At 42.4% G+C, this 14,425-nt stretch overlaps 1 protein-coding gene across 3 annotated transcripts in view; it reads left to right on the top strand.

The window, feature by feature from the left end:
* The window catches only part of Dpp10 (dipeptidyl peptidase like 10), a 1,484,741-nt gene that overhangs the window by 770,557 nt on the left and 699,759 nt on the right, over window positions 1-14,425 (top strand). The window contains exon 1 of one of the 3 annotated variants that reach the window (XM_041649247.1): window positions 4,616-5,321. The exons of 1 other annotated variant lie outside the window; for it this stretch is intronic. In XM_041649247.1, the coding sequence (XP_041505181.1) occupies window positions 5,250-5,321 (72 nt within the window). In that variant the 5' untranslated portion in view covers window positions 4,616-5,249. Of the gene's footprint in view, window positions 1-4,615; window positions 5,322-5,465; window positions 5,561-14,425 lie in introns of those variants that run through there. One more of the 3 variants, XM_041649249.1, reaches the window with a different exon arrangement.

Below are 14,425 nucleotides of genomic sequence, written 5' to 3'. Positions count from 1 at the left end.
GTAATGGGTAAAACAATAGAACTGAGATGACATCTTACATTTACAAGTCATTTCATTGTCACAGCTCGGCTCCACATAGAAAAATCACCCCTAGGAAAAATCACCTGCATTGTTTTATTGCCTCAATGGCCTTCTATATGTCACCGAAGACTGAAGTGAGAGGAAGACGTGAGGTGTGTAAATATAACAAGCAGAGAGGCTCTCTCAGACTGCAACTCAGTATGAATGAGCTGTTTGTCAATATCCCCAGGTCTCTGGTGAGCAACAGGAATGACTCTGAGGATATTGCAACTCTGTCTCCTTCCACCAGAGATCATAATTGGGCTATGAATTTTTATAACAGGAGAGTCTTCCTGTTGTAGGCAGGGAGCGACAGAAAGTTTAGTTAGCAGCAAAAGAAGCCCCGAACAGGCTGTGTTGCCAGCATAGATATCACCTAAATAGGCAATGTCTCTTTTTTCCTCTCTTCATCTTTTTTTTCCTTTCTTTTAAAACAAACATCTATTATAGTTTACTTGCTAAAGTTTCTGAAATACACAGCTCATTTCTGAATGTTGCTCACTGTTCAGGTTTTCTGCCCAAGGACAGGAGAGGCTCTCTGGCACTGTTGGGGAACTTGAGAAGCTGGTAGAGGTGAGGAGAGGTAATTTATAAATCGAAACCAAATGATACCAAGCAGTATGAACTAAAGTTGTGTCTTCATGTTCAATGAGCTAATTGGACCCATTTCCAGCCAGATCTCTGAAGCTTAGCTCCTGAGTCCTGTCTCCCTGAAACTCTGCTCTTACAGACACTCAATGGGGGACCAGCCCCTGCTGGGGAAAGCCCTGTGAAGGTAGGTTGTTTGTGACAAAGCAGATTTACTTCAGGAAAAAAGAGAGACAAGAGAGGGAGCTGCTATGCAAGGAGCCGCTTTTCAGGGTCACATTTGTTTTTATCTAGCTTATCTGAATTTGAAGAGTGTGTCTCTGCTCTGTAAAATCTCGAGGCATTTTTGTCTTTCTCTGACATATCAGAGTTTAACTGGCCCTTATTTATTACTTGGTTGTTGGTAGAGAGTAAATTTTGCTTCTTTGTCCCTGTGCCTTTACTTTGAAATGGAAGATGAGAAAAGATAAGACTTGCCTATTTCTGGAACAATCTATCTTTGCTACTGATGCTGAAATATTTTAATGATATCTTGAGCCAGTTCATTCATTATCTACTTTCATGGCCTGTCCTCGGTGATTCAACTTCATATTCTAAGCGGAAAGGCGATACAGGGTATGAATCTCACCCCCGCAGCACTGGGTGACAGCTTCAGGTACAAAATATAGATGTCTGCATTTCTGTACCTGGGAAGGTTGTGGGGTGTCTCTAGGATCCCCAGTAAGTATATGGGGAAGGCAGCTTTGCAAAGTTTTCTTTGAAGGGTCAACTGTCTATTGCAACCCTTAGCAGGAGTGTGTTACAGTGGTCTCACCCATTGTTTCTAAGTGGTGAGAGCAGGACTCCCCACCACTGCAACAGCAAAAACTCTCATTACCTACTCAAAGTGTTAAAGTGTCCAGTCCATGAGTTAGCTTTTCCAAGAAACAAAATAAGAAAGAGTATCCAGAGGTACTCTGAAAACTTGCATTATAGTTTTCTTTAGTTATGTTCTGTATACCCTGGTGTAGGTGTGTGCAAATGGGTTCCTGTGTGTTTGTCTGTGTGTAAGGTGTGCAGGAAGTCCATGGACATATTTGAGGAGGCAGTGGTTCCTATCTATTGTATTTTCCTGTTGTTTACTGTCTTCTTATTTGAGACACTGTTTCTTCCTGCACTGAGAGCTTGCTGATTCAGCAAGAACAGCTGCCAGAAAGCCACAGGAATCCTCCTTCTACTGCTTCCCCAGCACTGAGATTACAGACACAGAGTTCCACACAGGACTTTCTATTGAGGGCATGGGATCTGAACTCAGGTTCTTAAGCTTGTGCAGCATATACTTGCTAATCATTCCTAACCTCATTATAAAGCTTTTTATTTTCAATACTGCTTTGTCAATTAAATTTTAATTTTATTTTTATGTGCTCTAAAGATATTAATAAAACAATGTAATTATCATACAACTAAGTGTAATAAGAATCTACTGGAAATTTATAGGCAGGGCTCTTTTGTGAGTTAATTTATCTTTTCTTAATTTACATTTTAATATTTTGAGAATTTCATACATGAATACTGAATGTACATCACCACCACCCCTTCTTCCACCCTCCAGTTCCTCTCATGTCCACCTCCCTCCAAAATTCATGATCTCTTTTTTAGTTAATATTTAATTAATTGCTATATATATATACATACATCTACATACACAATTTAATTATATTTTCCTCACTGTTTTAAACATATGTAAATAATTTATCACCCAGAAGATATTTTTCTAATTTACAAAAATTAACATATAAAACCATGAAGTTTTAGAGATAGAGGGGATCTGAATAATGGTACAGTGTGAAAAATTTATTTTTATGAGGTAAGAAAGCAGAGGTAGTCTGCCACTGACTTCCCCTTGCTCTTAGCTCATCAATGATGCAAGAGGAGCACAAGCTGCCTGCTTAAGCCTAGCTGGGTACAGCCCAAGTGCTGTTTGTCTTGGATGTGTTTATGGATATTGGATTATGAATTAGTGTTTGTTGCTTTGTCTTTAATGACACCGTAATCAAAAACCACACTGACAAGATTGGCAAAGGTTTCTTAGATGACAAAGTCTTCTTCTTTTTTTTTTTTTTTGAACAGTTTATCTTTCCTTTCAGTAAGAAATTAAGTTGGGACTAGATTAGCTACCATTGGAATTCAAGTGTCTTATTCTCTCAAATTTCAGGGAAAGGGGAGAGGGAGAGGGAGAGGGAGAGAGAGAGAGAGGAGAGAGAGAGAGAATGTTTGCCTTGAGGAAATCAATTTACATATGATTAACTTTCCAAAGTTTAAGCTATAAGAATTGACCACAAAAGACACAATGAAGCTATTCTTAAAAATAAGATTCTCTCCTAGACACCACAGTTAGCGAAGCATGTACCAATTTGTGTCTTGTTTTGTAAGCAAAGTAAATTATGGTGAATACCGAGAATGGATTCGAGGCTAGCCATGGACTTCAATCCAATAAGTGATCCTAAAAGGAGGCGCTATTCCTGCCGTGTACTTGCCTGTGTGAAAGAAATCTGTCATAAAGTAAGTTCTCTCACGGTGAGCGAATTGTCCAAAATGGAAACGCTTGAGATAACCCGTACACTCCAGTAATGAAGAGAGGAGCGGAATGTAAAGATGAGAGCACTTTCTGAATAATACATGCTCTCTCCCCAACCACTCAAATGATACAGGAGGGAAAAAATACCTGGGTTGCCAGATTTATGGTAGATTTTCTTGTATTTCACCTTTATATATACTTTATACTTTTACAACAAGTAAAATTATTCCCATCAAAAAGTTATATCTACTGGAACAGAACAAATAAAACATTCACAAGGAGCCGGGGATCACAGATGTTCAAAAAGTAAAGGCTTCTCGTCAGCTGATTCGTTATTATGACTGCTTGGGGGTAAACATAATTTTTGTAGAAACACAAGTAACAAGACCGGCAGCTGACAAGAGGAGACTTGATGGTCTGAATAACAGGTACAGGAGGGGAGTCAGCCCGTAGTTAAAGACACCCCTCACAGCTGTGCTATATCACCCTTCATGGTCTCAGGCTCTGTTCTGCTGAACAATGCTCGCTGCAAACCGTGATCACCAGGGTTCAGTCCCCAGAACTCACTCGGTGGAAGGAGAGCCAACGCCGGCGTATTTGCCTCTCTCTTTCCTTCCCACTGAGGAGCAATCCTCAGTGGACCCAGAAATACTAGGGCACTGCTTGTGTTCCATTTACCAAAAGCATATTCCTCTGAGCACCTCGGACAGAGCCACCTGCAGGTGCACGTGGGTGAAATTAGTGACCTTTGATAATTATAGCCTAAAGTGCTCCACTTCCAAACTAGGCTGACTTTCTGATTTGTATCGCTGCTCCGGGTCCCAGTCTTCACGCAGTAGCTTAAGCTCCTGCGCAGAGGCGGAGGGCAAATGGAGAGGACTGCCACCTTAATGTCTTCCTTGTTGCTCCCCCCGCCCCCCTCCCCATGTTATGTTTGGCTCAAGGTAGACTCAGCGAAATGTATTTGTAATGGGAATGGCTGGTATGACTAGGAAGGGCTTAAAATGTGAAGAGATTTTTTTTAAAAAATGAATCCGGGGGAAAAGATGTGAAGAGAAGAATCATGTGTGGTTAATGTCATTTTTCACAAACCTTTAGGGATTCCATTGCGTTACCCAGGCAGCCATCTGGGGAATCCAGGCTGGAGGTTAAAGCCTTTCTATTGCTTTTAGTCAGCAGTCACACAGCGGCAGGTCACCATGTGGGACAAATGTCTCCAGTGCAGACAGGTGTTGCACACGCCCAGTCGGGCTCCAGGCGGGGATCTCCCGCTACCCCTGCTTTCTCAAAGTGCTGGTGCATGCCTAGTGGCCGCTCTGGAGCCACGGAGGGTTTTTGCACAGGCTCACACTCCGCTTCTCCGGGTTTTATCGGGAGCCCGCCCGGGGGGGAGGGGGTGGTGGAGGACAGGGGGAGCCCGCAGAGCCCGGCGGCCTGGGCTACACGAGTGTGGAGCTTGTGCGGGGCTGTCTCTCCCGCGCGCTTTACAGTTGCTCGGGAGATGCTAGAGCGCAGAGCCTGGCTGCTGCTGCTGCTGCTGCTGCTGCTACTCCTGCTGCTGCTTCTGCACCTGACGCACTGAGCACCGCGCGGGGAGCCCCCGAGGGCCGGTGGCGGTGCGGGTGCGCGGGTGGCGGACTGCGGTAGAATGAAAGCCTGGCTCCTCCGCCGTTGCAAACCACCGCTCCGGCGCGATCAGGTGCTGGCAGCCAGCCGCCCGCCGCTCCACTAACTTGCCACTTGGTCGCGTCTGGTGTCTGCATTTTCGGGTGGTGGTGGGGGGCGGGGACAGTGGGGAGCCCGAGGATCTGCGGTAGCCAAAAAGAGGGATCCTGCAAAAGAGGGGAGACTGCTTGGCTCTGCTGCCGCTCTCAGTCCCCTCCCTGGCGCTCCCTTCCCCCACCCCATCGCTGCTGCCGCTCTTCTCTTCCGACAATTCCAAGAGCGACGGGGCGTCTGTGACATGCGTTCCCTTGCCAAGTGACGGTCCCCGAGTGCGAAGTGCCCGCGAGGAAGTGCGAGCTCCGACGCGGGCGGCCAGGGGATGACAGCCATGAAGCAGGAGCAGCAACCCACTCCAGGGGCCAGGGCAAGCCAGGCTCAGCCGGCTGACCAGGTGAGAGTTGGCCTCTAGGGACTATCCCTCCCAGAAGGGGTGGCTCCACTTAGCCATTCCTCCTTGTCCCTCAATCGGCTCCCACGCTTGCCTCTTCTCATACCCCCACCTCCCACCCCACTCTCAGGCTCTGTTCGCCTCATTCATGGACCCAGCAGGAACTTAGAGCATCCTAGTGCGCTCTGGGGCTGGGCGACGGGATGCGCAAGGTGGAGAGCCGCGGGGAAGGGGGCAGAGAGGTAAATGCTGGAGATACTCCCAGGGATCCCCAGGGGGGGGGGAGTCGTCGTGGGAGGGAGAGATGATCTGGTCTTAGCTGTGAGGAGTCTTGACTTCTCATGAACGCGTTTTGGATGGTTCTAGCGCGATCCTGGAGACAGTCTCTTGCACAGGTCCAGCCCTGTCTCACAGTGGCTCGGACGCGCGCTAGGCAGATATACTGAAGTAGGCAAACGACCTTTAAGCTACCAGAGTTTCCCTTCTATTTTCTTTTGAGAAGACCAAGATGGAAAAGCTAGGTAGGAGAAGAGGAAGGACTCGGCGTTTCTAGTCTGCCCAGTAGAACTGAACATGGGGGAGTAGAACGGCATTTATCATTGAGGGGGGCAAGAAAGACATTGATTTTGCTGATTTGTTGCGTCTAGATGTGTCGCGCCTGCAGAGCTAAGGGGCCCTGTTTTGGTTGATCCTGTCCCTTTTACGTCCTTCGGTACCTGTCACCCCATTTTTGGTTATTGTTGTTTGGGTCTTTAGAGTGTCTGTAGCCTAATGTTATGGAGAAATGTCTGTCTCCTCTGTGCCTGGTTTTGGGGAGATTTGAGAGTTGGGTCACGCTTTTTCCTAAAGTTGGAGGGGTCAGGAGCATGACGATGCCCCATCGAGGAGGAGGGAAGCTGTGAAGAGCTTGGTATAGACGCGGTCACGTTTACATCAATTCCAACTGGAATAAGAGAGCCGCTGGTACTTGGTCAGCACAATGTGATTGAGCTGGAGGAGCTCCGCACAGATATGCAGGAGCTGGAGCACCAAGAGCTCTCTGCCCCAAGAGTGCATTTTCAGTGGAAAGCTGCTAGAGGCGTTCACCTCAGAGACACTCACAGCTCATGGTTAGAAGTGAGGGGTAACCGGGCCTGGGACAGAGTAAGGCAACCGGACTCCAGCTATTCAGCTCTTAGTCCTCTGAATCCCCCTTGGAGGAACTGTCCAAATTGCTCAGGCGATGCTGAGGCACAGGAAGGGATACCAGGGATGTTGTCACTAATATTCTAGTCCTGGTCATCTCTCCTGGCTTATGGCTTCTTTCCTATCTTTCTCTCCCCTTTCCATTTCCCATACATGTGTTTCACACAGGTGGTGGAGATTTTTCAGAGATTTACAGTCCTTTCTCTCTCTGTTTACAGAGTAATGTTGCAGATTTATGAGGTGGTTTTTTGTTGTTTGCCTTCAACTGTCCAGCACCTTTGCCCTTAGATAAGAATGCAAAGATTAAAGCATTCCTCCATAATGCTCCCCTCTTAGACCTCTCCTCTGATCCCCTCCCCCATCAGCACACATCACCATGTAGAGACTGGTTATTAGGCTTGTTAAAAAAATATTTTACTAGAGGAGAACAGATGTGACATTCCCCTTTCAGGCTGACGTTTTAAAATTTCACCAATAAACCTTGGACTTTTGACTGCTCCTGGAATGATGCGACTGAGAAGAATGATTAGTCAAGAGGGTCCCCACATGAAATTTTTGCTCACTAACCTGTGACACCAGCTGGTCACTCGAGGTGCTGCAGACAGCTTCTGTAAGGGCCAGGGTGGGTTGCAGGAGGCAAGGCAGATATACAGAAGCACATTGTATATATGCATGGTAAATCCCTTTGTTAGATTAATATGACACTTAAAATTCATGTGGGGAAAGAACTTCAAACTTGATTCCATTTATTTCTCAGCATGTATATTTGTAGTGGCTGTTCCAGATGTTCAGAGAGTGGCCATCTACAGATCTCTTGCTCTAATTGGCTGCTTTTAAGACATTTTGTGGCTGCACATGGTTCCTAAGTGTCAATAGCAGTCATTCTATACATGCATTAGAGGAGGCTGATTTTGTAAATGCAAAGTCAGATTGATATAACTGTTACAGGATCCTCATGGGAGACTTTCACAAACTCCTGGGGAATCCCTATAGCTAGCATTTCTTTTGTCTAAATATTAATATCTGAAATGATGGCCATATAATGTGGGTGATCACTGTGAATACTTAAGTTAGAGTCTGAAGCCCACAAAGAATTGAGCAGCTTCAGTCACTATGCCTTGAATTTCAATTATCATACAACTTCCGTACAATACTAGATATGCTAGATTAATTGTGCTGGCTGCTACGATACTTCAAAATAAAAATTTGTAAATTTAATTTGAAGTGGGCCTTTACAAAAGTCTTCTGAGTGGCTAAAGAGGAGGCACATTCCAGCCACTCACTCACTGTGAATTGATTCTGAATGATTTAGATTGTTGAATGTTGTCCAAAAGGTCTTTCACTTTCTGTGATAGAGATTTTCATGAGCCTCAAAGATGCCTTGTCCTGTGGCATCTGACTCCTATGTTCATTTAGAACTGGCAAGAACAGTCTTTCCAGGGAACGGCAGTGGCTAGGGTCATGGAATCTGGCTGCTATCAGAACCTGTAAAGGGCTTGACCTTTCTGCTTTCTCTTGTTACCTGCTGTCCTCTGTCACAGAAGCCCTGAGGAACTTATTCCAAGAAAGAATCAGAGTCTGAACACATTTTTAATACCTGGAATCATGGCTAATATATTTATCATTTTAATCATGTCTCTTTTTAAATAACTGTTGATTCATCTATTTTTTAAAGATTGATAACAAGGTTTACAGTAGCTTTTTTTGTTTACATAATACTCTACATTTATAGAATGTTCAAAAATAAGTACTTCCTCATGGAAAGACACCATCATTCCCACTTCACGTGATCAGATCCTCACTTTTTATTGATGTATCGAAAGATCTGCGGTGGCCAATTGTAGCTCACAGTGATCTGAGAACAAGCACTTCAGAAGCAGTTGCTGTGTGTGCTCTGATGCGCTTAGGTTGACCAGGAGATATTTATCAGACGCAGTTTCCTATAAGACTCTCAAAGCAGCATGCTGAGGTCCCGTCTGTTGCTATTTCCACTTTAGGGCTGACATATAATGTTCCCTCCAAAAAGTTAAGGCACTTAAGCCAATTTGTATCCAGAATTGGTGAAGTGACAAACTTGGCTCATTTAAATCAGAAGTCCCATCTCCTAACTACACAACCACAGCAACACGTTTTTATGAGAAGTAGGCAAGATGATTACAAGCTTTGCTTTGCACATATGTGCACAGAAAGGTTAATTGATGTAGATCTCTGTAAAGCATCAGGGACATATGTAAATGCTGCCTTTGGGGATGTTAAAGCTAACCAGGCATTCCTCAGATAAGCTAGATGCTATGAAACAAATAGAATAAGCCATCATAAATTTATTAAGAAGCTTTTAGAAAGTTTCTATCGCTCATTTCTGGTCTCAAGGTCTGTAAACAGAGTTCTCATCTCTGAAGAGCAAGGCAAGGTTTTGAATTTGTTCTCATTCCACCAGGTGGCGCCCTTCTGCTGACGCCAATGGGAACAGATACACCTAAATGCTTGACTATCTTTTCAACACCAAAAAACAAAACAAAAACAAAACAACTGTTGGTACAGAGAAGACCCAAATAAAGCAAAAGAACAATCTCATTTTCTGAAATCTAAATCAATGTTACTTTTTAAAGCAACTATTTGACACCAATGATAAAAATTGACATGCATTTTTCTTTTAAAATTGCACTTTTGGGCTGGAGAGATGGCTCAACCGTTAAAGGTTAGGCTCACAACCATAAATATAAAATTGCACTTTTGGTAGAAGTCCAAATTTATCACAACTGACACCTGCAGGTCTCCTGATAACTAACTCATGGCCAAGTTATGATGATGACGGTGGTCATGTATGAAAAGAAATAGGCAAATAGAGGCATTCTACTCTGGACTGTAAGGTAACCTAATTGAAAACAACTTGATAGGGAGTTATCATTCACTGTTTTTCCTGCAGCTTTGTCTAGCTATTGCTAACAATATTGACATGTAAACTAGCGACAACGTTGTAAAAAACATTGTCCATGTTTCTTCTGCTCACATATAAACATGTCAAAATTTAGCTAAAAATTATTCCTTTTAACGTAGAGTCATGAAACACTTTGGAAATAATTCTGAAAAGCTTATTTGAAAGCATGTCTGTAAACAGTGCTGGGGCCAAACAGGACAATCAGAAATTCAGGCCAGCCTTGGGTGCAGAGTAAGAGCTTGAAAAGCAAACACAACACAACAACAAGCCCATATGACCGCCCCCCATACAAACAAACAATATAGGGAAATACGTTGCTTTTCTTCTAGCCAATGTAAAACATACCTTGTAATTTATAGTGATAGTTCCATATGATTTGGTTAGAAAATATTATTATGGTTGAATAAGGATCCTGCTATGATTTAGAATAGATATAAAGTTTCTATCCTTTGCCTTTTTTTCCTTTGGGGTGTGTGTGTGTGTGTGTGTGTGTGTGTGTATGTGTGTCTTTGTGTCTTTATGTATGTAAGGTGTCAATGTTCAGCATCTTCCTCTATTGTTCTCCACCTTAGGATTTGAAGGCAGAACATCTCACTGACCCTGAAACTGAAACTGGTTAGCTAGATTAGCTGAACACCAAGCCCAAAACATTTACCTGTCCTCTCTTTCCCAGAGTTTCTGCTCCTGGGTCTCATGTGTAGGCTGAGGATCCCAACTAGGGTTCCCGCTCTTGGACATCAAGTACTTTACTGACTGCTTTACCATCGCCTTAGCCCCCTACTTTTGGGACTTCTGAAATAAGATCTTGCTATGTGTCCCGGGGTTAGCTTGAACTCCCCGTATATCAAGAAAGACCCCTACTTCATGATCTTCCCTCCTCAGGGCTGAGGTAGCAGTTGTGACCAACATACCTGGCATTATACTCTCTCTTAACTTCTTATTTTATTCACTTAAACATACAACCATAAACTAATAAAATTTACAACATAAATATTTTATACACAATCCATTTTATCTACTGTAAGAATATACCATAAAAACATCTTGCTGAGAATTATGTTTTTATATCTATTTATTTATTTCAAGGGATGAGAAAATGACACATTTAAAAAATTAAATTATATAAAAACACATTAAAAGGAAATTGTGTTGTTAAATATTAATGCTAAATTATCTTATGCTTATTTCACTGAAAAAATGTTTAAGCTAAATATCTTCCAAACTGAGGGGGGGAAATGAAGCCATTTCTAAAATTCACTATCTTGAGTTAATTATTGTTGTAAAACATTTTAAGCCTTAGTATGCAAAAGATTATTTCATGTATTTAGCATGTACCATGCTGCATATAGACACTAATTATCATGACTATAACTGAAAATTTTGCACCACCAACCATAAATATTTACTAACTTTTGTCTCTGAGTATTTGCTAGAAATCTAAGTTCAAAGTTATGTATGGATTCACAAGTAATCTTCAACTTGAATTTTCAAGTAAATTTCAGGCTAGATTCACCAGGGAAGAGAGTCTTAATGAAGGATTTCCCAGACCTGCTTGGCCTATGAGAGTATCTACAGCAATTGGCTTGCTGTCCCTCACTGATGTAGGAAGACCCACCTGAAATTGGGAGGTGTCAACCCCTGGTCTTAGGCTCCGACTGTATATGAGTAGAGAAAGCCAGCTGATACTAGGCCTGCATGTATTCATTCTCTCTGCTCTTCACTCTGGATGATGTGATGGGCCTACCTGCTTCAAACTCCTGTTTCCTTCACTTCCCCGCAGTGATGCATTCTAACCTACAATTATGAGGCAAAATAAACCTTTTCCTGCAGTTGTTTTCTGTCATTCTGTCTTATCACAACAACACGAACGCAGCTCAGGACAGACAGGATGATTTGTATCTTCATTTCTCCTGTGAATGAAGGAGACTGTTGGAACTCTTCATGCTTCCCTCATTGATTAAATGAAATAATATGGAAAAGAAAAGTGACTTTTAAAGAATGCATGCCTCATAGTCAATGCTCTCATTAATGTGTGAACTGGGAATAAGAGCCCAATCAAAATCTAAATAATAAAAAGAGGATCATAAGTCACCTCTAACAGACATGTTATATTTCATAAACTCTCAGTGGACATTTTTAAGATTCAATAAGTCTGTGTGTATAAGTATCATATGACTTCAAGGCATTCAGGTTTCAAAGTATTTCTGTTGCATCTCAGAATCCAGTCAATCAAAACTCATTTGGCCACACCATCCCATAATAGACCAAGCTGAAAATAAATACAGGTTAATTCCCTAACAGTTTAATTAGGTATCAAATACGCTGCATAGAGTTTCCAATGCAGTTCACTTAGTTAGATAATCAGTCTGAGAAAAAGATGTTTGAGGAAGTGATGTGATTTATAGAACTATATCCTAGGGACACAGCTATGTACTCCGGAACTTGAAACTGCTGTCTTCAAAGGAACTGTACAATATTGAGCACCATCAATATTACAATGGATGGGGGGGGGGGCACGAGGTTCTACTCATCCTTCACTGAAGAACTGATGGCCATTAACTACTGCTAAGGAGAAGGGGGTCCACTTTCCTTTCTACTTATTCTTTGAAATTTTCATATATTCACACAATGTATTTGATCATATCTACCCTTCACTTCCCCTCTTTCAACTCTGATCAGAGACCCCCATACTACATTCCTCCCAAATCCATGTCTTCACTTTGTAATTTTTAGAATTCATTTATTTCCTGAACCCATTAATTCCTATTAGAACCCCTTCTTTGTACATAGCCTTTGGATCATCTGCAGGGTCATTGGCATGGCAAAACTATCAATGGTGCCCTTCTAAAGAAAAGTGACTCTCTGTCCCCAAGAAGCCATCAGGTGCCAGAGGACTGAGTCATTTTTCTTCAGTGGTGTAGTCACTGGTCTGTTGTCCAAGATCCAATAAATAGCCTCATACACATGCAGTTATAGATAACCCTGAGTGGACTCAGTGGGTCATTTATAAAGATGACAGGAAGGGAGGAGGCATGCTTGTTGGAGGAAGAAAAAAGTTTGGTAATATCATCAAAATGTGTTATACATATGTGTGTAATTCTCAAGAGGCATACACACACAGACACACACACACACACACACACACACAAGGAAAATGTATAGTGAACTATTTTAAAAGAAACATTCCTTGAGGTGAGATTTCAGTCTTCTTTGAGAGGTTATAGTATGGAAGTCTGCAATATCCCAGGGGATGTCTCTGGCATCACTGGTGTCAGGAGGGTTAGCAAGCATAGTCAGAAACATTTCTCCCCCGAATTCTTCCAGTGCAACACATATATACAACACATCATATACTGATATTCTTCTAAAGATATTACTCCCTTGTGCTTTCCTTCTTGCTGAATGACATTTTAAAGGTGTTAATCAAGTCTGTGTACTATATTTTTATCCACAGCACAGTAATGTTTCAAATTAGTTTAAAGATTCATTTTATCATTTTAAAGTGTGTGTGTGTTCATCTGTGTGTGGGTATGTACATGTGAATGCAGTATCTTCAGAGATCAGAAGAGGGGGTCAGATGCTCTGAAGCTAAAGTTACAAGTGACTGTGCAAGGCCATGAATGCTGGGAGCTAAACTTAATTCCTTTGCAGAAGTGGCAAATGTTCTTAACTATTGAGCAGTTTGTCTCGCCTCACTTTCACATTTTCATTGGCCAGATTTCCATAGTTTTTGGCAATCATCAATGTGTTTGTATGGTGTGTGTGTGTGTGTGTGTGTGTGTGTGTGTACGTGTCTGTGTATGTATGTATATATGTGTGTGTGCATTTGAGATGTTAGATAGGTGTTGTCTAGATATATGTAGACGTCCATGTTGAGAGTAATTTCACCTGAGTATGTGCATGTGGAAGCCAGAGGTCAAAATCAGATACATCTGTCCATTTCTTTCCCATCTTGTTTGAAGTCCCTCAAAGTCCTTGATATTCCCTGTAATCTATCTGACCATGGAGCCCCCGATGTCCACCTGCCTCCTGCTTCTCCAGGGCTGTGCTACAGATGCAGCACATCACACTCATCATGTGGTTACTGGGGACCTGGACTGGGGTCCTCATGCTGGCATGCAAGTACTTTACCCGGTGGCTCATGAAGTCAGCTGAGTGCACTTCTTTTTCTAAAGTAGAAATCATATGCTCTCTAAGGCATTTAAATACACCTCCCTCCTCCCTGGTAGGTATTTTTATATACCTAAGACACTATTATCCGCACATACCTAAGGAGTGATTATCCGTCCTAGGTTCAAACAGAGACAAGTAATACGGTTCGAGGAAAGAAGGTCATTGAGACAGAGATCTGTCATATATTCATCTCCTGTTGCGCTGTCCTGAAGTCTCAGAACTTTTTAAACAGTAGGAAATCTAACATCCATTGCCACTCCAAATAGTTCACCTTTATGAAAGACTGGTGATTTTTTATTTTGAATTATTCTCCTCAGGAATTATCATTCAAAGTACTTTTTATCATGTCTTATACGTAATAAAGTGACCTTATACTTTCCATGACATTGTTTATCTGGAATAGTAAAAATATTAATAATTTCCAACAAGTCTTCAGGTAATATGTTATTCAAGTGATAAGAACAGAACACTTTTGTACAAACAGAAAAGCAAAACACTAAATGGGTTTTTTAGATTTGGTTATTTGGAGGCAGGGAGATGAGATGACAAGAGGAAGCGTTGAGAGCAGAGTTTAAACAGATTTCAGGTTGAAGCCATCGTCTCCTACTCATGGGGCAATCCACAGCCCCTCTAAAAACCACAGTATATATTGGAAAGGAAAGGAGCGAGGAGAAAGCAGAATAGAGTGCCCTTATGGCTTGTGAACAGGCAAGCAAGAGAAATGTTTACCCTTGGTATTGCCAGGCTTCTAGACCTTTAGATCTCTTGAGATAGTTCCATCTCTGTGTTTTCTCTCTCCTCCCTTCCTCTC

Source organism: Microtus oregoni, unplaced genomic scaffold (assembly GCF_018167655.1).
Source record: "Microtus oregoni isolate MIOR12 unplaced genomic scaffold, Mior012 000003F_ref0000135, whole genome shotgun sequence".
In the NCBI taxonomy this organism is placed as follows: Eukaryota; Metazoa; Chordata; class Mammalia; order Rodentia; family Cricetidae; genus Microtus; species Microtus oregoni.
The sequence above is the reverse complement of the archived record's forward strand: the minus strand, read 5'-3'. Positions and strand labels throughout refer to the sequence as shown.